Source organism: Pteronotus mesoamericanus, unplaced genomic scaffold, assembly GCF_021234165.1.
Source record: "Pteronotus mesoamericanus isolate MK-2021 breed Mesoamerican mustached bat unplaced genomic scaffold, CSHL_Meso_final scaffold_85, whole genome shotgun sequence".
Taxonomy (NCBI): Eukaryota; Metazoa; Chordata; class Mammalia; order Chiroptera; family Mormoopidae; genus Pteronotus; species Pteronotus mesoamericanus.
This window is the reverse complement of record NW_026555329.1, coordinates 9968063-9994329: the sequence shown is the minus strand read 5'-3', so window position 1 is coordinate 9994329 and position 26267 is coordinate 9968063. Positions and strand designations below refer to the sequence as shown.

Here is a 26267-nt window from a genome sequence, read left to right as displayed (position 1 = left end):
GAGTTGAATTATATGTATTTAATTCAACCATGTTGTCGCTAACAGCTGTAATTCTGCTGTTCTCATTGCTGTATAGTGTTCCATTGTATGACTATACCACAATTCATTAGTCTAGTCTATTGTTTTGGAGTCATTTGTCATTTGTATGTGGACGAATAGTCTGAGCTTAGTCTAGCCAAAAGGATACTGCTAGAGGAAAGAGAAACCAGAAAAGCTTCCAGCAGTAGCTTGGTAGCGAGACACAGAACTGGGCAGTTACGGTAGTGCAAACACATTGCTGGTTTCCTCCAGCTGAGCTAAAGAGCTAGATCAGAAGCTTATAAAAAGCAGGGTGGCATTTCCCCCTCTCTGATGGGGCTTAGAACTGCTACACAGACACACAGGGTGGGGCAACAGCAGGGTTATAGCTCTTCATATGGGAAAGAACACAATGATTAGTAAATAATAATACAAGAAGAAACTCTGTTTTGTGTGCTCAAAACTGTAAACCTACTTTTCCTACGCTTTACTGTAGAAGTGGGGCTGAAATCAAAACAGGCAAGAGATGAAAGCCCTGGAGGGAGTAGCAAACTGTCCCTGAGAATCTGTGATCAACTTTTCCCGGTGGGCACAGCCAGAGTCTGAAATTCAGGTACGGTCCCTGGCAGAAGGTTATAGTTGAGAGGGAGAAAAAGAAAAAGAGTTTGGCACTGATGTGGGCACATGGCTGATACCAAGGGAAAAGCAACGTTGTGTGGCTTCCAAGACGAGGTCACAGAGAGAATCAAAATGTTCTCTCGCTGTCTCTCCTGGATTGCTAACTTTGCAGGACACCAGCTGCCGTGCTGTGAGCGCACGTAAGCAGTCCCTTGGAGAGGTCTGCGTGGCGAGCAACGGAGTCTCCTTCCCAAGCCAGGGAGGCGCTGAGGCCTTCTGCCAACAACCGCGCGGGTCGCAGGTCATCCTCCAGAGCCAGCTAAAGCCTCAGATGACAGCAGCCCTGGCCGAAAGCTTCATGCACCCTCCTAAGAGACCCCAAGCCAGAGCCACCCAGTTAAACTGCTCCTGTATTTCTGGCCTGAGGAAGCAGTATGAGATAATGCTCATTGATACTTCAAGCTGGTAAGTTTTGGGGATAACTGGTTACACAGTAATAGATAAACAATACAGCAACCCAGCATAATCCGTGGTGCTAGAAATATTTGTTGTAGGTAAGGTTGCCTTGTGAAGTCTCTGGAAAACTCTGAGAGTCACAGTCCAGTCTTCGGCGGTTTTTTATAAGGCCACACCATCAGCAGCAGAGAACTAGCTAGTCACTGTTCAGTTAGTTCTTGGCATGATGCTGCCATTCGTTCTAGAACTCAGAGCCTGACAGTTGACCATCAAGTAATAGTTTGATTGAAGCTACTCATCATGAGCTGAGTATATCAGACCCACCAAACAATAATGTTGACTGGGTATAGCAACACTCGGTTTACTGATGGGAATGAGATCAGGTTTAAGCTGCCTGATCTCATTAAGTTGCATAAAAAGTGTTGATTTTTAATTCGATTGTAATAAGGATGGGATAGTGTAATCTCCAGGTTAATCACTCAAAGAGTAGTAAAAGAATGTGTAGTCTGGTGTTTTTTAAGCCTACAATGACTGAAAATATTGCAAAAATGTATTCCAATTACAAAAATATGGCTAGGAAATTTTACTTAATCTCCCTTTTAGAAAACTAATGGAAATGTTTCATTTTATGAAAAGATTTGCTTTAAAACACACACAATACTGAACATTTTTATTCAATAATGAAGCGCTACGAAGTGTCTGAGATTGAAAAACACAGTAGTAAATACCGTTTGGGGAGAAGCACAAAATAGAGAAGGCATAATCCTTACTGTGTAACCCAAAACTCTACCAAAATGGAAGACACAATTGAGAGGGTGCTTTCAATTATTTGTTTTAAACAACAGAGACCCATTTATGCTGGCTTAAGTGAAAGCATATTTATTTCAGGATCCACCTGGAGATTTCATGACTAGGAAACAAAAGGAACGTGACATAAAGGTCCTACAGGGTAGTGGCTACAAGCTGGGGCTCTGGAATACATCACTCGGACTAGTTAACTTCTCTAGGCTTTAATTTCCTATTATTTAAAATAATAATTGCGGCTATCTTATGGACTTCCAAGGATTAAGTTAGACACTGCATGTAAAGTGGTAGGTAAAGTGGCTTTGTCAAAGTAAATGCTTAATACTGTATTTTAGCTAATCCTGTTATTCTCATCCCAAGAGCAATTATGCCGCTTAGGGGATATCACTGTTGTCATAGACTGAATGTTTGTATCCTCCCCACCTCCCCAAATTTATATGTTGCAGTCTAATCCCCAATGAGATGGCACTTGGGGGAAAGGTCTTTCGGAGGTAATTGGTCATGAGGGTGAAACTTTGATGAATGTTTCATGGGGTCGGTGCCCTTACAGGGCAGCAAGATAACCCCCTGTCAGCCAGGAAGAGGGCACTCACCCCGAACCCGACGGTGCCGGCACCCAGATCTCGGGCTCCAGCCTGCACATCTGTGAGAAATACGTGTTTGCGGTACGGCCAGGCCGCTTTAGTCTAGTGATTTGTGATAGCAGCCCAAACTAGGACACCTGGTCTATGTCAGGTTCTTCAGAGAAACAGAACCAACCAGGTACGTGCATATAGAGAAAGCAATTTATTTTACGAAATTGGTTCATGCCATGGTGGGGGCTGACAAGGCCAGAATTTGTCAAAGGGTGGGCTGGGGCAGGTTGGCAATTCAGGCACGGGTTGATGGTTCAGTCTTGAGTCTGAAATCCACGGGGCAGGAGAGCAGACCGGCAGGAGTTTGTCAGGGCTTATTTTTGTCTGTAGCTGTGTGGATGTTGCCCGCTTCTTCAGCACCAAGACTGGGGCATAGGAGGCAAAAGAAACCCCAGAGAACAAACTGAGTATCATTGCGAGACCTGGAGGTCTCCAGCAGGTCTGCCTCTTTGTTTTACATGTCAGGGTTTCTAGTTTTACTTAGTGAGAGAAATACATCTACCCCATCTTTGCGGAAGTGTTCAGATTTTTTTTAAATGTAGCTGAATGTTTTCTTCTGTGGCTTTTGGGCTGTTACCATCTTGCCAACCAACAGTTCTAATGTTTTCTTCTAGGAATGATAATTTTTTTCACATTTAAATCTTACCCATTTGGAATTGTCCTGTGATTAAGTAGTTTTATGAATTTACGAATTAGCTGGCAACATTGCCCTGAATTTGCCAATTATGCACCTCCCTGAATTACTCTAGACAAGCGCTCACCATTTAAAAAGATGCCTCCATCTATTTATAAACTAGAATTTTGTCCTTAAAGGATATAGAAATTATGCTAGAGCTAAGTTATGGGGGGAAAAATCTCCTAGCTACTGAAGTAATTATTAGAAGAAATTTGCATTTTACTAAATGAAGATCTTATTTTTTTATCTATGCAATGATGCCTTAATAGTACAAGATGTATTAGAATAGTATGACTATGCTAACCCTTTAGGTCCTACTTTCAAGAAGTTTCTTAATACCATACTGAAAATAATTCAACGTAGTAAAAAAAATAACTGGATGACCACCAGTTTTGATGGTGTTGTAATGGTAACATCTATTTTAGGTTACTTGTGACAAAAGAAGGAATTATACCCAGAACCAACCTCATTTTCTCTTATACATCCTTTTTTGACCACCCCTTTCCTGAAATACATTCATGGAAAATTTTGATATTGTCAGTTTATCTTTGAAGTCCTCTTTGTCCGATGTAAAAGTTCCTATTTATGTCGCTTACAGCTGTGTTAGAGTTGTGATTCATATCAACATTTATTTCAATGCAGGGGAAAATTACCTCTACATTGCCACAATGAAGGGGAAAATTACCTCTACATTACCTCTAAATTTCCTATTTCCTTTTTTTTTCTTTTTAAATAACTGTACATGGTATCCAAAGACAGGGACCATGATATTACAGAATAACATCAACACAAATACAAAAAAAAACCCCAACAATTAAAAATCAAGGAACTCAGGTAAAAAACATATTTCTGGGCAAGGGTAGTCTGCAAGGACTACTGTATTGTATACTACCCAAAAATTGATGTTTATATATGTGTGCAAATGAGATACCTTAATGAAGGAAGGTTTTTCATGAATGACAGGTTCAGATAAAACCCTGCCTGAGCATTCCTAAACAGGTATCGAATTTATTCACATGCAGTCTTCCTAAAGCGGCAGGTATGGGGTGTTCATATGTATGTGTTTGGGACTGCGTGAAAAGTAATTTTTCTCTCCTTTTCAGGAAAAAGAGAATCAGCGAGATAGAATAATTGATTAGTGAGGTGAGAATTCTAGTTATTTTGATTTGCGATTGTAAATATTAATTACTTTGTTCTCAAATATTTGCCAAGTTTCCTAAGTTTTCTTATATTTACCACCCCTGACAGCAATAAGGTATGAAACAAGATGAGAGTTGGTTATATTAATAGGTACAATTTATTTTACAATCAACACAAACTATGAAACACAGCACTATCTTCAGCTATCTATCATACACTGTTTAATACTGCACGCTCTAAAAACTGATGCCAGAACATTCTACAAATGACTGTTATAAATCAGTTTCTGAACAGGAAGGATCCCATGAAAATCATATAGAAAGATAAAAGTCAGCCTTTCAAGCGGAATATGGCACATGAATTAGTTGTACAATGATTGTGGAAACAGTATGCTTAGACATATTTAATCAAAAATGTCATGACACGTTTCTTTTAATGCACATGCTGAGATAACTCTGGCAATGCCTAGTTCCTTCTGGAGGATTTGGTATTTCTGAAGGTACGAATACTGAATGTAGATAAAACATCACTGCAGGAAGTACATAAAGTTTAGATTGTTTGAGATCATTTCTATACAAAATTATAATTAGCTGAGCTATGGCAAAGATCCTTAAACACATAACCTTTCTTCACTTCGTTACATCCTAGTAAGTAGAACTTCACTATTGTAAATGCTATTTATATGCATTTTATTCACACATAAGTTATTTTTTTAACTACCCATCTCTGTAGCTATAACATTTTTCTTTCTTGAAAATCTCCTCTTTCCTACACCTGTTATACTTGTCCCTTTGTTCCCTAGAGCCCATATTACTTTTCTAAGGGGAATTTTTTTTTCCCTTTGAAAACAATTGCTGGAAAGTTGGCCTCAGAAAGTAAATAGAAATGTTTCTCCTGTTTTTTGAAAAATAATTTTTTCCCGTAGTAATATCTGTCCAATTATAGAAGAGAAGTCAGTGGAAATCAGGGTATGGTAGACACGGCTTTGCTGGAAAGCATCTCTTCTACGAAGTCCTGCCACGGTGCCATGCGGGCGTCACAAGGCAATGCAGACATAGTCACGTGTTTTCCGGCCACTGTCAGGGCGAGGACCGTCCACGCTGGCACGTGCTCTGGCTTTTACTCCTCCGAGGCCAGTGGGCCTGCAGTAGTACCCTGTGAGCACTCCAACCCAGCATCGCACTGCAGAGATTCCTTCTCCCCTTCCGCAGACTCCCTCGGGTCGTGATCCTCCTCGGAGACGGCTGTTTCAGCCTCTGGTTGCTCTTCATTAACACAATTAGAATTGACATCGAGCTTGACGTCTGATGATATAAAGGAAAAAAAAAAAGCCATTTTGTTTTTATCATGTGCCAGACACTCTTCTAAGTGCTTTCCATTATTATTTCATCTTTGTAACAACCACAAGAGTTGTTGGAAAAGTAAATTATCTCTATTATCATTGTTTTACAATCTGAGAAAAGAGGGGTTTGTGAACTTGCTCAAAGTTTCACAGATGGTAAAGCACCAAAATTGGCATTTGCACTCAGGCCTCTGGCTCCAAAGCCAGGCCTTGAGGTCAGGACTGTTGTCTGGGATCTGACACAGTTCGTGTTCAATATAGCTTTACCATGCACTAGCTTCATGTCCGTGGGTTAACTGTCTGTACAGAGTTGATTCCTTACCTGCAACGTGGGAGATAATAAAATTTATTCTACACCTGTGGCAGATAAAGGTGTTTGTAACACTTAGAATAGTGTTTGGCATATGCTGATGTTGAGCAAACAGGAGTTCCCACTCTACCGCCAATCCTGTTTTCTTTCACATGACTTGTATAGAACATGACCAGCTGTTATTTGCTGCCCTCAACACACAAGATAAAAGTTTTGTCCAGAAAACAGGAGAAAACATGGCTGCCAGAAAGCCTGACCTATTCTCTGAACAGTTTACTTATACAAATTAGGTTTGATTTTGTACAAATTATCCAATCCCACTAACAGCGTTTCTCGACCAAGTGGTGAAAGAGACATGGTCCCTAGAGGGGTGAAAACGTAAGTGCTTAGTATCAAAGTCATCTGGGCAACTTTTTCTAACTACAAGCACTTCGCAGAATGTATGATATGAACTCTGCAGCGCGGCATCCCCGCGCCCCCCCCCCCCGCCGCCAAACATGCAAATCACTGCTGAAGTAGCTCACTGTTGGACCAAAATGAGTCATCATATACTTTATGAGGAAGGGAGAGGGAAAATGCTACAGAATTCACTGCTCTGACACTTGCAGAAATATAATCTGTGCATTATTAGATCTGCAATTTAGCTGGAATTCATAAATCTGCTCCAATTTCACCTGTACTGTTTTAGTTAAGAAATTTAAAAGCTACACAACCTCAAAATCTTTGGGTAGCCATTAGGGGAAATTTAATTATTCCCTTATTCAAAGACCTCAAAATCCTCTGTAAGCAGAATATAAGTAAATACTCTGTAAGAGTCCCACAGTCCTAGGGCAGTCAGAAAGCTGGATGTGAAATAAAACCACAACTTTGTCTTTTGTTTTCCAGCAACAGCCAGGCTGACTAGGGCCATATCTGAGATCACACAGAAGTGTGATCCTTATGTCAGTCACCCCCAGGCTTCGTCAGTCCCCAGAGAAGACTCCATTTCTGGGGCCTGTGTTAGTGTCAGCCATCACTCCTCTCCCCACTACGAAGCAGTACCAGCTTGGTTTTTATATACATACTCTTCTCCTCTTCACTCTTTTCTTTCGCAGCTTCCAATTGTTTCTCATAAATGTCCTTGAGGTTCTTACAGATTTTCTTATGTGCAAACCAGTGTGTCTTCTGGCAGGCTTGATCGCAATATATTACCTGAAAGCAACAGTAGGTTTATTTTCATTTTGAGAGCTGTGATTACAGGATTTTTCAAAGTATGACATTAGATCAAGAACTATGCCATCAAAATGTTAACCTTTCTATACTTTATTCTGAAACCATGACGTGTGTATGTGTATTAATTTATAATTGTAATTTTTAGACTTGCACTTTATAAAAATAATGGATATATAACAATGGTCTACCAAAAACTCTGAACAAATGATTTATCTAAGAACCTACTATGTGCCAGGATTGATACAGTGCCAACTGCTGTCCCAGAGGAAGCTGGGGCTGAGAAAGAGAGGATGGGGCAGCACACAGGGAGTCAAACACGTGTCCTGGTGTGGGACGTAACAGCGACGGGAACACACAGGAAGCAGTGACCCACTCTCGCTGGAGGAGTCAGTGGGCACAAAACTGGAAAAGCATTCCAAGTGCAGGGAGTATCTTGTACAAAAATGCAGGAAAGGGGACGTGAATGACAGGTTCAAGGACAGCAAAAAGTTCTGTGTAAATGAAGACCAGACTTCTGTGAGATTATATGCCAAGCATTTATGGTAGCCCCTTACACATTAATGGTGCTGTAGAGATTGTATTATGGGCCCAATTCTTATTCTTCCCTGCATTCATACACCTTTCCATGGGATTGTAAAGAGGTCTTTTTACTAAAGGGGAGGAAAACTGGCTTTAAATTTGGCCATGTGGCTTGTTTTGGCCAAAGGAATGAGATATAACATGGCAGTTTCAAGGCTAGACCTGAAGAGGTCTCATATGTGTTCCTAATAGTGGACTCACGCTTCTGCCATCGCCATGAGAACATGCTCGGCCAGGCCTGCTGGTCCGAGGAGCATGAGAGACACCGGGAGACCTGACACCTGGAGACCAAAGTGCCCTGGCTCAGCCACAGACATGGGAAAATAATGATGATTTAAATACTGACTTTTGGAGTGTTTTTATATTCAGCAATACTTAACCTGTGCAGGTGGTCTCTTTTAATCCTTACAGCTCTAGCCCCGTTTCACATGTAAAGAAACTGAGACTCAGAGAAGTAAGTAATTAAAGGAGATAAAACTGGAGAAGTAGGTTAGAGCAAAATGGGATGGGTCACAGAAGAATATGCTGAAGAACGACAACCTTAAAAACAAGAAGAAATTAACTATCTGTAGAGTAAAGCAAATGTCCAGACACATGCATATGTGCAATATCTGAATGTAAGAAAAACAACAGGCAAATGCTATTGTAAAGAGTTATCTTTGTGAAGATAATTCTGGCAGAAGTAGGTGGTATAGTCCAGAGAGCTTAAAGCCTGTGACAGTCAGAAGCAGTTACAACGCTTCAAGAAAGAGTTGATGAAGAGACTGTAAAGTCAGTGTCAGAGTGTTTAAGATTGTATATTTATAAATTGTCCTGTCCTAGGTTCTCATTTCTGCACTAGTCTCCGCCCCCTATGTATGATCTTTCTCTTATTTCTCATGTTCATTCATTTATTCACATCCTTTCTTTATTTGGGGTGGTCAGCACAAAAGTTGGGACAGCCTGGACGTTTGGCCAAAGGTTGGGTACAGAACTACACTTATCCTTACTTCTCTTCCAAATTACTTTTCAATATTAGATGCAATACTTTATATATAATGTATTAGAATTTATTAAAAACTAATGTCAACCATTATATTTACAGAATATTAAAACTCAGTTATCAACTTGGATGAAATCTAAACCAGATGTTAATGAACTTCAAAGAACTTCATTCTTACCATTTTGCATACTGAGCATCTTTTACTTGCTCCCTTTTCTCCACAGGTGGTGCAAAATTCGACATCCACAAAACCCACCTGACCAGTGATGGCTTGAGTAAGTACAGAGAACGCAGTGGGATCAGAACCCTACAGTGAGCATAAAGAGATAAAAAACACTCAAAAATCACATGAAGTTCTACTCAGATGACACTCCATGAACAATGTTGTCTAGAAGCAGACACACAAGAGACAAAATCATTAAGGCTAGAGATTACACAGACTTTATCTACGACAAAATGACAAATAGCATTTTGAGTATTTTTCTACACAAAGTATACGAGAGGTAAGTCGTGGCTCCAAATATTCAAAGATAAAGGGTTGGCCTTCTTCTAGAATAGAAGTATTTTTCAATTAGGATTATCCCATAAGCCCCACAGATTTCTGATACAGAACAAGGAACTCTGAGTGCGATTTTCTTATTAGAACATTGCTTTCTACTGTTCTGTATGCTCAAGATATTCAAACAAAATATTCAAATGATTTAAGAAGTGTTTTAAAAGTAGCACTTATTTTGAAATTGTTATGCTCCTCCAGAAAACAAATATAATGACTGGGTTTCCCTTTATATTAAAGTGCTAAGAATTCTCTTTTGGAATAAAGATAGTATAATGGTGAAAAAAGAATTGGTGAAATGAAACCTCAGATACTGGATATTCAAGTCACTATATTTTAGCAGGAATGAAGCAGTGTGCTCACATGATGTGTGCATCAGAGAGCTTGTTTAAAATTCAGATCAATCCATCATCCCATACCTTCTAAGTTTGAATCTCTAAGGATGTGGTGGTCCATGTACCTGTTGTGTTACAGATAACTCTGAAACATACTAAAAGTTTGAGAATTACCAGTACTTAATGTTACACTAAATACTTATTAATCTATATAAATTTTTATTTTTTTGGCCTCAAAAGTAGAGTGCTGGATAAGACGATTATCTGGTCCACAAATCAAGAGATTACCATACATTCAACAGATTCCTAACAATTACACTTTAATGTTCAAGTATTTTTTCACAAAAGTGACTGAGACATATTCAAAATCCCCCCCACAAAATGGGACTTTTGTGGGAGTCAGAATACATTAACATTCTCACAGATGTAGCCAAAGATAATACTAAAGGCTATTTTGCTGGAAGCACAGCTGTTAATATGAACTATTGCTTCAGAAAGAAAATTGATGACACAGCTAGGTAGCCACATGGAATCTTCTTGTCCCTACTGGATGATGAGAACTCTTTCTTGCTATATAAAATCCTGTCACCTACTTTACTAAATAAGAATCCCTTTAGGTACTAAAGCTCCGCCCATGGAAGACATTCAGCCTAAAATCAAACAAGACACTGTATTCACTGTATCCTATAAAATCAGAGACATTACCTAGCCTTCCACAAGTTAAAATATGCACTGTGAATTGATAAAGCAAAACAGCTTTAACAGTATAATCTGTTATAAGGTTGAAGCAAGATTTCTAAAGTGTATCCATGCCCCACACTTCCTGCTGAACTTTGTGACAGAAGCCAGAATTCCGCACTACACGGGGGAATCAAAACCTCTGCAGCAGCTCTGGCCAGGTGGCTCAGCTGGTTGGAGCACTGACCTATACACCAAAAGGTTGTGGGTTTGATCCCCGGTCAGGGCAGATACCTAGGTTGCCGGTTTGATCCCCAGTTGGGTGCATATGAGAGGCAACAGATTGATGTTTCTCTCTCACATTGACATGTCTCTCTCTGACTCTCACTCTCTCCTTTTTTCTCTCTCTCTAAAAAAAAAAAGAAAAATCAATAAATATCCTCAGGTGAGGATTAAAAAAAAAAATTTTTAATAAAAAAATTAAAAAAAAAAAAAATACCCTCTGCAGCAGGCCCTGGCACCAGCACTGTGAGACGGGGCCCGCAGTGGTCCTCGTGGGAGCCAGCCAGAGAACCCCCTTGTGCTGGGAAAAGGTTAGCACTGCTTCAAGGCTTATCAGCTTGCGGTATCACAAAACCCATCGGAAAGTAAACAGCGGCCACAGGCATTCCAAATAGAGTTTTCCAGAGAACAGAGTATGTGACTCTGAAAGAACAAAAATTTTTAAAGAGAAATTCTTCTAAAATGCCTTAAATCCTACTTTATCTTTGTTAATAAAGCTCTTCTCAATGACTCAGATCACTAGGATGAAGAATCGTTATACTCCATAAACTCCAACTACATTATTCTATGATAAAGGGCTAAAATGATGAATTTCTGACCTCTACACCGACCTGCTTTAACTTTTTAAAAAGGACTCTGGGCTGCTATTTTTAGTTCTTCTGTTTTCCCCTTGACTACAGAATGTCAACTACTGCTTGTTAATGCTGGAAATACCCCATAGCAGCCTTTGCTAGCTGGTTCTTTGATAGCCGTTTCCCCTACATCCTTACTAATAGAAGCATAATTTTGTTCAGAACAGTAGTGTTAAAACCAGTCAAAAACACTCACTTGCCCAGATGCCTGTGCAGCTAAGAGCGGTCATGCAGCACAGGCAGTGGGCTTCTGGGACAGCTCAGGTTTCCCAGCTGTAGACCCTTTCCCTCTCCGCCCGCCTCGGGTAGCAGTGTGAGCTCGGAGGAAGTGCAGCAGGTGCCTTGTCGCCATGAGGCCATAAGCCTGAGGAGGAGAGTCTACACGGCAAGAGAGTATTGAGTGGGAGAATGTGGGGTCCCCAATCTATCTATTTTTGAGCCACTGTGCCAGATCTGGTCTGCTTATTTGGGAGCTTCTGAGTATAAGTAAATAAATAAACCCTTATTTATCTAATTCATGGTTGGCTGGACTTCGACATGTACAGCCAAAACACATTCATAATTAATAAACCAGCCTTACAATTTGCTAACTAATCTTCCAAAAGCTTAAACACTAAGTAGCCAAGTATATTAAAAGGGGTAACACATCTCTGTGGGAAAGCATGGAGAGTTCTCATGCATAAATCAATGGAGGAACTTGGTGAGATCATCTTGTCTGCTCAGGTCTTTCGTAGTTCATGGTTCTGAACAGGTGATGTGTTAATGTACAGAGAAGCACCTGGAGCCCACATCTACTGCTGATTTTCACACAGTGGGATACAACACCCTAGGGATGGCAGAGAAAAGCCAACACTGCCAGAGGAAGGGAGGAAGCCATGGGCAGGATTAGTGTCAGGATCGATTTCGAGCCTTATAGACGAAGGCTGATAAAGGATTTGACTGCTATTTACAAAAGCATAACTTCTACAGAGAAGGCGAACAGAAAACTATTCAAAATAGTGAAGGCAGGGAGTGTTTTATGAAATGCTGCTTCAATATACAGGACAAAAGGGCAATAAGCAATTTAAAGAACAGAAAATAAAGTTAAAATTTACTTCCCACGGCTGCAAAGTATAAGCAGATTTTTTTTTTCCTTTTAAGAATGGAAAATGCATAAAGCCAGAGGCAGTGAGGTAGAGCCTAAGAAGCTGGAAGGCACTTTGAGACTGTTCATCGGGACATACGGTGAGCCTCGACTCCTCCCTTCACATCTCCGCTGCCCAAAACCCAGCCACCTAGGAGACCAGGACCTGTCTGCATCTAGGTTTTTCACAAGCTACACGTGAACACGTGTGCATCTGTATTCCATAGCAGATGTGTTCCCGCCTTCACAGGTTCACACAGGTATTTAAAAGTGCCAGTTTTCACTGGAACCATCGACATTCCGACATAGGGAAACATTGTTTCTTAAACCACAAGCTACATAAATGGAAGGAAAGGAGGGGAATGGACAAACAGAAACAGGGTTAACAGGCAGACCTAACTCCGCATTTGTTCCTGAAATTTTTCTAAAATAATAATTAATCCCTTCCCTAAATAATTAGTTAGTACTAAAGAGAACGTGCCTTTAACTGCACTCAGTCTGCTAACCAGGTCTCCCCACCAGCGGTCACTGAGCTACTGAGAGCTTACAATTTCCACGGGAGCGATGCTGCGCACCAGCTGCTGCAGGAGGGTGGCTTCGCAGTAGGGAAACTTCCTGATGCTCTCTCTGATGAGCTTCTCTTGGCACACGGGAAAGCCGTCAGAGGGCCGGCCTTTCAGCAGGCTGCAAGGCAGTTTTTAAAACACAAGTGGAATTGAATCACTACGTATTTCCTCCCTGTGAACCCATGAACTTTTAGTAGTTTCTTGGGTATTTAAGAGTTTCATTGTCTCTTCAAATCATGATGATTAGGCTCAATTCAAACTGCTGTTCTCCGCCCATGTTATGTGAGGCATTATCAGGTTTAGGGCCCGGAGAGGTAGTTATAAAAGTGACCCCTGCCATGAAACACACTAATCTATTATCAGATTAGCTAGTTAATTATTACCACGTCGGTTATTTGTACAATGAATGACAATTCACATCAAGTCACACCCTTCCAACTTAGTTAACTTTTCTCCATAAAACTGTATGAGAATTTGATCCCTGATGGTTAGACAACAAAGGTAATAAATACACAGCTGTCCCAGGTACAGCAATGGAGACATGCTGAGTGCCATTATGAATCTAGAACAGCCACCTGTAGCGTGGCATTCCTGTCCTCACACTTGGCCGTGGGCCACTCTCTAGCTGTTTGAGCTTATGCATCGCGCTTCACCTCTCCAAACCTGACTCCTCACCTGTCACTTGGGCTAACAAAAACATTACAAAGGGTAGAGAACAAAATAATCAGTCTACAGTCTAAGTATAAAATTGTCCCTATTTCTTACAGACTAAATGTGATCCCAACTGTCACAACAGCTGCTAAAATGCTTAAATTTTTAATCTATAACGAAGCTTCATCTAATGAAATATTACCCATTTGAGTGTATTTTATACATGACATGGTAAAAACAGTACCTTTTGATCAGAGTGTCCAGTTTATTCTCTCCATCCTTTAGGAAGCTAATACATTTCTGAAAGATACAGCTGATGTAATGCATTTTCACGGCTAATACTTCATTCATGTCTCTTTGCTTCATACATTTCTCACAAATCAAATCCATCACCTTGTAGCATTTATTCAGAGCTGCCTCTTCTGCCAGCAGAGGATTCTCATTTATAAGCATCACGATCTAGAAGAAATTCTAGTGAGCTTAGGAATTCCATGAGGGACTTTTCCATGTAAAAATTAGGTAGTCAGTTTTAGTTGATTTCAAAAGATTACCAAATATTACTATGTTAATTCAAATTAGAATGCAAATGGCCTTGACCAAAGTTATAAAAAAATACAAAGGGACCCTGATACTGTGGAATCTCTGGGAACTCTATATGTCAGAGTTAGCATGTGATCTGCCATCTAGCTAAACCAGGGTATTAGTTGGCTACTCAGAGTCATGGTTTTAGTACCTCCATTAGAAGTGCTTTTACTCAAGATAAAGATGGCATATTTGCATACCCTTTATATAGTGAATCAAATCAACGAGCAATCACTATTTTAACATTACTGAGCTTTAGAATTTCATGGCTAGAAGAACTACAACTCTCATTAATTCTTATTAATTATAAGGAAATGAGATTTTTATAGAAATAAGTCTAAAAATAAAAGGTGTATTACTTTCTGATTAACTACATTTCTCTGTGGAAATTTTCCTAATATGTTCTAATCATCCAGAGTAATGAAAATAGATCAAAGAGGAAAGCAAAAATAGCTTTAAAGGGAAGAATATTAGACTATTAAATGTGAAGCATTATGAGTCCTAAACTTTCCATATATGTACAAATTTAGCTAGTGGGTGGGTGGGGGTGGGGTATGTGTGTGTGTGTGTGTGGTTTTTTTTTTTTTACTGGCTTTGTTATAGGGTAGATTACCTACAGTAGGTCTGCACAGGGCAGCTATTAAAATCCCATGACATAACAGTAATGTAAACATGTATGTAACCTAGACATGACTGTATGCACAGAGCAGAAAGCCAGTGTTTGTTATCCATGTTACAGCTAAACACTTATCCTTGGTAATGTAAATGTTGGGGCACCCCAGGTAGCAGAGTGCGTGAATTAGATCCTTTTCTTTAGACATAAAAAAAAGAAAATGTGTTAATTTAAGAAAAACACAGACCTAGTCTCCTACTTGGAAGTTTTATATAGACTAAGTGTTCTTGTGAAGTTAAAATATGAGTTTTACTTATTTTTGACACTACTAGGTTGATATATAATCTTGTCTTTTACTTAAAATATGACACTCAATAATAAATAGACTTCATAAACTAAGTATAATCAGAATCACCGGAGGTAAATTTGTTGACAACTTTCCCTTCCATAACATATCAAAAATTAATCGTGGTAGTGAAGACTCATTAATAGGCCATTTATATTTCTGCAGTTAATTATAATCACTTGAAGCTGTTTGTTCAGTATTTTTGTATACAGCATTTATAATCAAAGCATAGGATCTTAAACTTTTAAGTTTAACATCTTCAAAAAAATCTCAAGTAGAACTCAGATTAATGACTTTTTGTTAACACATTAGGCTCTATTTCTTTTATAATATATAAAAATACATACAAAACGAAATGTTACATCAACACAGCTATACCATGAGCTTACAAAAACATTTACATAGCTGCACACAAAATTATAATACTTGACCTACTTTCCTTCCTTTAATCTCTGCAACATTATAAAGTAATATAATATAAAGAAAATCATTATTAATTATTGAGGAGAAATAAATATATTCCTGTAGATATAAAAGCCAGATACATCTCATCTCCCAGAGAACAGCTACCTTAGAATATATTTACACTGTGGCATTTTGGATTCTTTTTATTTTTTTTTAATTACTAAATCAACAATGCTTGGCTTAAAAATCATGTAAACAATTAAAAATAGGATCGTTCCGGTACATCTGCCTCCTGACCACTTGGAGGCCCTCTGTCATCGTGTGTGTGTGAGTGTGAGTATGAATGTGGTTTTCTCCTTTCTAACCTCTGTATTCTGGGCAGCAGCACAATTCCCCAAGTCCCTGTTTAAAACAAACATTCTTATTGCTATAGCAGCCACTTAACCTCGACTCAAATGTAGCTGTGTCAGGTGCACTGCAGGAAAAGATGAATTGTGTATTGAGGAGGACTCCTGTGTGCATTTTTAAACGTCTTCAGCTGTATAGAATGGCTGTTAACTACATTTTTCATAATGCTCCCTATGAAGACCAATGCCAGCTTGAAAAGGGGTAAAGTAATGAAAATGGTCCACCACAAAAGCTACTGGGCAGCTTTTAACCGAAGTGTGAATAAAAGAAAGGTTTTCAAGTGAATAGACCATTTATGCCCACAAAAATGAAGGGCTGTTCCTAAAGAAAGTTACTATAACTGTAGAATAGCAGCTCTTGTGAGGCCAAGTGCTCTAAAAACTATAATGTAGGCTATTTCAGTTTATATGCCTTTATAATGTATTGCCTGTATAAACATGCCCTTAATGTGATTTACTCAAAATAATTGAAGGTACCATAATTGTTAGACATTTAATCCTGAGAAACTAGGTTCCATGCAAACCTCAAAAATTACTCTACAGACTCAAATACTGCAATAATTGAGATTATTGCAATCTCAAGGGGTAGAAACACAGATATAAAAGACAGTGAATCAGAAAAATGCAGGGAACATCTTCAAATCAATCTAAACCAGAATATCCAGTAGTGCTCTGGCTACACGGGTAACAACGAGGGCTTTGTAAAACCACACACACACTCTGCGCTGAGAAATACTGTATCCCTAGGAAAAGCCCTGACTTCTCACCCCTGCCCACCCCCTCCTAAGCAACAGTGCCATGGAGGTGCGGTTACTGCTATTTATAGCGGTCCTGTTTTTCCCTCTGTGCTGGGTGGACAAGAATCACTGATACAGAAGAGGCTCAATATTTTCTAAAGGTTAAATTCTAAGCCCCATATAATCTCCACTAGAAATACAAACATGTGATTCACAGCTGAATTTCCTGCCTGCTTAGGATCACAAGTTTGCCTCTAGCGGTTTTTTTTGGAATGTTAAGTGAAACACTGGAGTTTTGAAAAATAAAAACAGCATAGGCTCATCTGTCTTATGGGAAAGATCTGCTAGTTTTTCATCTATCTCTCTTGATAGCCCAGAAAATTAATTTGGGTGAAGGGCCACATGGCAGGTCCGGTATTTTGCTGTGTATAATGCACTCCTGTGTACAACGTATACCTGCATTTTTGGCTCAAACTTTTAGAAAGAAGACTTAACTTTTTAATTCAATTTTTTACTTATTTATATTTAGAAACAAAACTGATTATCGTATTCCAGGTTATTATTTTGCAGATATCATTACTGCTTTCTATAGTTACACTTTTAACTCATAAGCATAAATTAAAGAATTAAAAACATATAGATACAGAATTACTACTACCCATGTATAAGGCATGTCCTTATTTTTCTCTCAAATATTTGGGCAAAAAAGTATGCACTATACATGGCAAAATGCAGTGATTTTTTGTTCATTGTTTGGATTTTTTTTGAGCTTCAAAGACTATGGAAAGGAATGCATCTATAAAGTAGTAAGATTACATACAATTTACAACTTTATGTTTTCAAATGAGTGTGCACTGTCAAAGGAGTTTATGAGAATTGTCCACTTACTTTAATGGTGTTCAGTATACTCCACAGATTCTTTTTTCTAATAGCCTTCTAAGGAACTCTATTTCGCTACATTATAGTAACACCTTGTTTTAAAGGAAAACTCTCAATTTTTGATCCAACTTACTTTCCTGCTCACCAAACAGCTCTGAATTACTATCAAATCTATACATTATGAATGAATACTAGAACAGACATTGAGATCTGATAAAGGACAGCATTATTGTAGTACACATAGTTTTCTGTAATTACTCATTAAAGACATTATAGTCACTTGGCCTGATTAAAATTTATTTTACAAACAAAAAGGCTGCATATAAAATATGAACTAAATAGCTGTGAAAATAGTTCAGAAGAGCTCTTAAAGTTTCCCAGTTAAGCCGTCTGAACTTCTGGGTTACTCTACAAAGTTTAAAAATCTGTGTGATTTGACTAATTCCTGGAAAAACTGTATTGTTTAAGGTCCTCAAATAGCTATTTACATTTAAAAATGAAGCCTGGCTCCCTTGCCTCCCTGGGGCCACCAACAGGGCAGGTCTCCCTGTGAAATCCCATGGAGGTGAGGCTGCAGCTGAACCCTCCTCTTGGCCTAGCTTTTCCTCCTCTCTAGTCTGTGTCCCGTCTCTGTTCCAGGTTTCCAATGCGAGCACTCCTTCACTGTATCACCTGAATTAAGAGCGCTCACTGCAAGCTCTGCACTTACAGAACCCAACCAAGACAGTTATAACCCTATATAGTAAGAGCAGTTTAGACTCTGAAGCAATATTTAAATAAAAAGCAAATGCCATTAAAACACTATACTACCTTAACAGGGTGAAGATTTGTTGTAGTGATAATTTTGTGCAGTGGGCCCGCCAACTTTGGGGGCAGTTTCGGCTCTTTATCCAGTCCCTGGGGTTTAGTGTAATAATCCAGTCTCTCTCGAGGAAAGAAATTGTTGATTACAGTTACACAATCATGTTGACCTTTTAGCAAAAAACAAAACAAAACCCAGGAAATCGGTTATTTTGTTATTCACAATAAGATATTTTCCATTTTTTTTCAAAAAATTGATTATGTTGCTCTGATTATGTTGCTGTTTTCCTGTGAAGTAAACATGCATCAACAGTTTTCATTTTCAAGAAAGCAGAGTAGAAGAGGAAGAGAGGTAAAGGTTTTGGGGAACATTTATAGCATGCTTTGTGAAGTCCAGAAATAATCTCTTCTTAAAGATGCAGAATTCTAATATGTATGAAGACTATGTGGATTACAAAAAAAAAAAGTATTGTACAACTTACAATTTTTTTACCCTAAATATTTTACAAAGGTTGCTTATAATTTAAGTGTTTCTTCTTCCACCCCTATATAAATGATGGTCATTATTCTTTAATCACAGCTGGCTTTCTTTATACAGAATTTCAATTCTATAGAACTTTTTTTCATCATTATATTTAGTATTCATATTAGTAAACTAATCTCCACTCCCATGGAATTTGAGAAAAGCTTCTGCTCCCATAAGCCTGGAATCCACATTATGGCTTCTCGTGGATCCCTATGAAACTTCTCTAAGCCATATCTAGTGATAAAAATGGTTCTAAAAGAAAGGTGTAAAAGAGCTCCTAAAAATAATTTATATTGAGATATATATATTTAAAGTTTATCATTATAAATACAAATTTTTACTTAATTTATATTTAAGTTTATATAATCAAAACTATTAGATTTATTGGTTTTTAACTTAGAAATTCTGAATACATACTAATAAAGCAATACTATTAAATGTAGAAAATAAATGTTGGGAGCGGGGAGAACCAGTGTGGCATTTTGCTCCAGTATTGCTATCACCTGGACTTGAATCTTGTACATCGAATGGTCTGCCTGAGTCAGTCAGACCTGGGTAAGATTAATGAGAACACATACAGAACTAGACAGGGCCTAGAAAATGTTTTTTCTTTACTTTCCTGGATAAACTGAAGTTGAAACAGGCTTCCACAATGGGAATTGAAAAATTTATAAAGAAAAATAACATCAAATTCTATTTGCAAAACCAGGGTGAGGAAAACTGTGGAGTAACTCCTACATGTGACTGCAAAAAAAAAACAATGATACATAAACCATGAAACGAGCCAAGATATGACTCACATTCTCCCGAGAGAAAGACAGTTTTGGTTATGATGAGTTTCTAACAATATACAACCTACATACCATCTGAGAAGGTCCTGTCACTAAAATCTAAATGAGAACAGAGATCTCAAGATGGAGCGAGGGAAAAGAGGAAGCAATGGAGAACAGCAGCCCTTGGGCACAGAGGTAATGGGACCCATGGAGGCGGCATGACAAGGAACTACACTATTGACCATGAGAATTCCTGAAAGAGAATACATCATGAGGTACACCGAATAACATATTGTTACTAAATACGCTAAACTCTCTCCACAGAGTCCACAGCTAGCGGTAGTGACGGAGGAGGAAAGAAAAGCCTGTTGCCTAAAAATCCAAAACAGAGGATGTGAAGAAATCAATGAGTTAGAAGGTTTTCCTCTCGCTGGGGGCGCTAACTGGGCAAATGCAGGGCTTTCGGGTTGGGGCACAAGGTATGGTTTTGTTCTTGTTTTTAGATGATAACTGAGAACTGTGGTTTTAATTGGGAGTATTGTGAATAGGAAAGTAAGCACTGGTGGAATGGGAAAACATTCTTGATTGTTCAAGTTAATAAAAGGAGAAATAAAATGTACCCGAACATGACCAGGCCAATCACATTGAGGAAACAAACACACACACACACACACACACACACCCACCCACCCACCCACCCACCCACCCACCAAGTAAAATAAAGAGTAAAAAACTGAAGTAAAAGAGAAGGAGTGCAATCAAGTCTACTGGTAATTATGTGGAATGGGCAAAAGCTGAATGAATACCTTTTAAAAGAGAGAATATCTTTTGGGTTATAAAACAAAACCCACCTATATGTTTATAAATATATAGGTATAAAGTAGTTACACTACAAAAATGAAATGATTAAAACTGAGAGCAAAGGGCAAAGATATTACTGACAAAATGCTGAAAACAGAAATCAGTAATGGATATAATATCAAAAAAAACAGAACTCTAAATTAAGACAAAGACTGGATTATACAATGATAAAACCAAGAACAGTATCATAATAAGTGGAAAGCTAAAAATATTTCCATTAAAAAGATAATGCATGCCAATTATCACTATTATTATTTCTTGTTACTTTGAAGCCTGGAGCTAATTCAAATAGAAAATAAAACTGAATAGCTATAAAACCCAGGAGACTCTAATTAAAATGACAAGAAAAGAAAAAGAAATCAATAGCTTTCTCTTTATTACCCATACCAGCTGGAAATGATGGCGGGGGTGGGGGGGGCCGGGGTGGTGGTGGGAATTCTTCTTATAATATGGACAATAACTACAATTACTTAGAAATACATTTTTAAAGATGGTAGTTTTATTTAAATAAATTTTAAAGGAAAAAACAGATTTAAAGGAATGCAATAAATATTGAAGGACCAAAAACAAGTTTAAAAAAAAACATAAAGGCATACCATGTGATTGGATGGGAAGTCTTAACATCATACAGATGTCAATTCTCTGTATATAATTACATATTCATTTAATAAGTCTCACAAGAACTGAAAGGATTTGGGAAAGGCAGGATTGCATTCAAAGAGGAATAACTGAAAGGACACCTGCTTTACTTTAAAGCCAGTGAGATCAAAACAACATGGCATCACTGCACAGAAAGGGACAAACATCTGCAGAAGAGAATATTGGATCCGGAAATAGATCCCAGTGTATAAAACAATTTAACCCACCACAAAAGTGGTATCTCAATTCTGTGGGAAAATGCTGTGTGGTTTAACAAATGGTGCTATCACAATTAACTAAATATCCTTCAGAAAATGAACTCTAAAATAATAAATTTTAGAAGTACAAAAAAATAGGATTTTTTGGTAATTTGAAGGCTACTTCGGAAGATATTATTGAACTCATAGTCAAGAAGATCTCTTTTAACAAGAAACAGATTCTATAAAAAGAAAAACTATGACTACTTAACAATAAATTTTCTATGGCAAAAAATCCTGTAAAACCAAAAGAAAAAGACTGACATGAAACATTTAAGACACATTTGATAAACAAAGGGGTAGCACCCATAATTTGCATAAAGCTCCTCAAATCAATAAAAGAAACAACCAAAAGAAAAAATCAGTAACAAACAGGAGCAGAAATGCACAGAAAAGAAAATGCAAAGGACCAACAACAGAAGCTCAATTCCACTAATAATGAGAAAGCAAATTCACAATGTAGCATCTTTTCAACTAGCAGGTTGGCCAAAAATGAAACCATGAAACTGCCCAGTTTCAATGAGGAGGTTAATGGCAACGTGAATTGCTCTGCTCTTTTATAAAGCCACAGGCTTACATTAAAATTAAAAATACCCTGTGTCTCAGCCAGTTTTCATCTTGGAGCATGTCTTGCAGATATTAACGCATGACCATGCACAAACATAAGATCAAGGATCTTTATTACATTATTTTAGTGAAGTGATTCTTAAAGAACTGTAAAATCTAGGGGACAGCTAAGTGAACTGTAGTACATCTACGTCATGGAATATTAGGCAGCTGTTGAAATAAATGAATTTATACCAGTAAGATGGGAGGAACTTCTATAGCATACTGGTAAGTAAAGAAAACTAGTTGCAAAGAATATATCCATATGATCACATTTTTAAAAGATAAAAATCTTACACATGGGTGCACATGTGTACACACTGTTCAGCTTGAAGAAATGAGAAGGCTGAGTTTTAAAGAGGCTACGTTACAAAAGATAATGTGAAATGAAAGGATGTAATTTTCTATGAAATTAGTCCAAGCAGATTAAAATGCAATGAAAACATTACTTATTTTAGGTTGGGACTGTCGATAATTTCTACCTTAGATTTTTATTAATACAGTCCTGTTAGGGAAAAGAAAAGAGCACTGTGCTAATGGTTGAAAGCCCTCCACTGCCAGCCCCGTGATCTGGGGAAAGGTACCTCACCGCTCTCTGAGCTCTATTTTGTTACATCGTGGACTTGATGAAAACTGGCAGTCACGCAGAGCTTCAGATCACCTTGTTCACAGGCTCCGTGGCACAGACCAGAAAACTGAGCCGCCTGAAAGTGAAGGGCTCTATCTGCCTATGACCTCGGAACTAACTAGCAGCAGGCATGAACTAAAATGCAAACTGCAAGATTCCCAGTTTCGAGTTCTTTTCGCGCTGTACTGCTATCCTTGAGGTGTGCTGAGGGCAACCAGGGAACCCCAATAACTATGGGAGATAAATATTTCTCTGAGGTTTACACAGGAAGGCCACACCTTTTCTGAAATCCTCCTGAACATGAGTTAAAATAATACTCACAAAGTGACTCAGTGACTGACATAATCAATGGCAGCTACTAGCAGTAGTTTTAAGGTAACTTGATAGTAAAAGTTAACAAAATATAGTTACAATAATCTGTATCTGACTAATTTGCACTTTATCTCAGGTGAAATGTTATTTTTCTCAAAATCCCCTTGGAATAAGGATAGAAGATCCCTCTCTGATGGATTTCTATGGCACTCTTAAGCAGTCCCTTAGGGTGTACTGTTTCACAATGTCCATCGCTGCTATTAGCCTCAAGTGCCAGGAACACATGAAGAGCCTGTCTTGTTCACCTCTGTGACAAAGCAGCTAGAGTGATGCTTGGTATACAGGTTGTGAACATCAAGTATTTTTCTAATGAATTATTAGTCCCCACAAGCCCACTTACTGCTCTCCCAATATATCAGCTTATTATAGCTTTTCTATCAATGGACTCTGCTAACTGCCAATTTAGTGCGGCCAAAATGATCAAGTATTCACTCCCACTCTCTTCCAGACGCTCTACATTATGTACAGTAACAGGATTAATACATTAAGAAATATTGGGCACACACAATAGATATTTGCGGTTGATGACGAGGATAATGAAGCAGCTGTATATTATTAATGCTCCTTCCCATGAAAGAATTGCATTATAGTAATTATTATTAACAACAATAACTGATGGCATTTATTTGGTGTAGTTGTAAAGCCTGTCATCTCATTTAATCCTTTCAATAACCATGTGAACACATTACCACGAGGAAACTACAGGTCAGAATCATTAACATGCTCTTGAGTAGCACAACCAGAATTTAAACGGAGGACTGCTGACTCCACAGTTCATGTACTTAAACATGAGGTTAAACTACTTCTCATAGGGAAGTAAAATATACTCATACAAAGCATCCGACTGTAACTAAAATAGCCCCGCCATTTGTTGTATCTCACACAATGGACATTCAAAACAGCTCGTTCATTTTCTCCGAAGTGTCTGAGTATTTCATTAAGTTAGACAAGACCTGGTGGATTGTAAACATTTTTTAAGAAATAAACATGACAGTATTTATTCTTTGAGAAGCAAAGTGGTATTCTTTCCACTGAGAAAAGTTTGGCTATAATCTGATGTAAAACTACCATAAAAACTCACCCACAAAGGCTGCCATCTGAGCTGCTGTTCTTCCTACTGAATTGACAACATCTGTCTCGGCACCAGCTTCCAACATTACCCATGTGATGTCTTTATTACCTAGGTTTTTAAAGGGAACATATTTGTTAATATTAAGGAATGTTCAAATACCTCCTATGAAATTATCTGTACCCCTTTTCCCTTACAAACTTTCATCTTATGGATATTTTCACTTTTTGTAAAATATAAATCATAACTATAGCAAAGAGTAAAATGCTAAAAGAACCCACTAGAAATTAAACTTCTGTAAACACCAAGCAATACAAAAATTGAGTGGGAATATCATTTTTTAACAGAATGAAATACATTTTTCCTAATGATAATGCTTAGTACAAAGTCAAAACAAACCAAAAATATCAAAACAAAGACAGATAAAATGAATATGTCTTTACCTAGTATCTACTAACCCATCCCATCCTTCACACCTTCAGGCCCTGGGACAACTATTAATGGTTGGGGGTCTACCTTTCTACACTTTTCTCTCTAACCATCCATTTGCATTTATTCTATTTGCATTGTATCACTAATGGACACATTACAGATATTTAGCTATTATATGAATAAACTGTACTCAGTAGATAGCATTTTCCATTAATTTTTGCAATTTGAACTACAACTTCCTTAGGAACAATTCCTGGAAAACACTGTGGGATTAAAGGTTATGCATATTTTAAATGCATATCTCCAGGCACCACCTTCTAGCAAGGTTGGGTTGATGTACACGCCCCAAAACAGTGCAAAGAAACTCCTGTGCCAATGCTGGGCATATTATCAGTCTTATCTTAACCTGTGCCAATGTGGTAAGAAATTATCACTAATTGTTCTAATTTGCATTTCTCTGATTACTGGTGAAAGTGTTTTCTGTTTGTTAGCTAGCTGTATGTCTTTTGTTCTTTTCAATTTTCTATTTAATTTTCTACTGCAGTATTTGCCATTTCTAATTGATTTTAAAGAACTTTTCATATGTAATAATATGACCCTTTAAGGTATATAATAAGTATTTTCCTTAGTTTTTCATTTGTATTTTAACTCTAAATATGGTATGTCCTCCATATCAAAATGTTAAGATTATATGTAATCAGATTGGTCAATGTTGTCCTGTTTTAATTCTGTGTTTTACATCATGCTTAGAAATGCTTTCCTGTTCCAGGATTATGACAATATAAATTAGTGCTTTTAAATTATGATATTACATTACATCTTCATTTCCTTAGATTTTAATAGTTATATATAACTTGACTTAATTTTAGATTAATATTTCCCAACTCCTTATTCAGCAAATCATAAGCAACATGAATCGAAGTAAATTTCTAAATAGGCCCTTGCCAGTGCGGATCAGTTGCTTGGGCGTCATCCCATAAACCTAAAGGTCTTGGGTTCAGTTTCTGGTCAGGGCACATGCCTGGGTTGTGGGTTCAGTTCCTCGTGGTGATGCATGAGGCAACTGATCAATATTTCTCTCTCATATCTATGTTTCCCTCCCTCCCTTTCCCAAGAACAAAAAGGAAGTCTTCATGTTACTTCAATATATAAAGAACATCAAAGCAACCAACTTGAAAGTATAATTGATCTAGCTCCCCAATCTACACAAAAATCCAGGGTGGGGAAAAAGTAGGTTTACAGTTGTTCATATGGAAAATAATACAATCATTAATAAATAATAATATAAGAGTAAACATTGTTTCGCATACTCACAACTGTAAACCTACTTTTGCCCCACACTGTATACTGTCAATACAAAGAATCAATTGATTTAAATAACTAAAAAAATCACCAAATTAATTATATAACATTTCATACATAATAACTTTTCAAACACCAATTCTCACGGTCATTTTCCATTAGAATTCAACTTAAAATTAGTATAAATAAAAATGCATTTCATTTAAAAGTATATATGAACTTACAATAAATTTGTGTAGGTAATTAATAATAATAATATATTAGAAGGAATGCTAAAACTTCACCAGAAAGTGCAGCGAACATGAGGGCTGTGTATCCATGTTCATGTTGATGACAATTTACATCGGCTCCATGTCGCAAAAGTAATTTGCACATATCAAGTTTTCCTTTATACGCAGCATGCATTAGAGGAGTCATTCCATTCTTTAACAGAAAGGAAA

The 26267-nt window shown here is 37.8% G+C and overlaps 1 protein-coding gene and 1 long non-coding RNA gene across 3 annotated transcripts in view; one reads left to right on the top strand and one right to left on the bottom strand.

Moving 5' to 3' along the window:
- Window positions 1-940: 940 nt before the first annotated feature.
- Window positions 941-12481, top strand: LOC129063545 (uncharacterized). The gene is made up of 3 exons (XR_008528345.1): window positions 941-1101; window positions 8997-9047; window positions 12393-12481. It is a non-coding gene; the product is annotated as an uncharacterized LOC129063545 (long non-coding RNA).
- Window positions 4504-26267, bottom strand: part of ANKMY2 (ankyrin repeat and MYND domain containing 2) — a 32091-nt gene continuing 10327 nt past the window's right edge. For both annotated transcript variants that reach the window (XM_054564668.1, XM_054564670.1), the window contains exons 3-10: window positions 26112-26250; window positions 24106-24204; window positions 18372-18532; window positions 13837-14051; window positions 12924-13059; window positions 8951-9079; window positions 7064-7190; window positions 4504-5651 (exon numbers count right to left, since the gene is read on the bottom strand). In XM_054564668.1, coding sequence (XP_054420643.1) covers window positions 5467-5651; window positions 7064-7190; window positions 8951-9079; window positions 12924-13059; window positions 13837-14051; window positions 18372-18532; window positions 24106-24204; window positions 26112-26250 — 1191 coding nt within the window. In that variant the 3' untranslated portion in view covers window positions 4504-5466. The remainder of the gene's footprint in view (window positions 5652-7063; window positions 7191-8950; window positions 9080-12923; window positions 13060-13836; window positions 14052-18371; window positions 18533-24105; window positions 24205-26111; window positions 26251-26267) is intronic.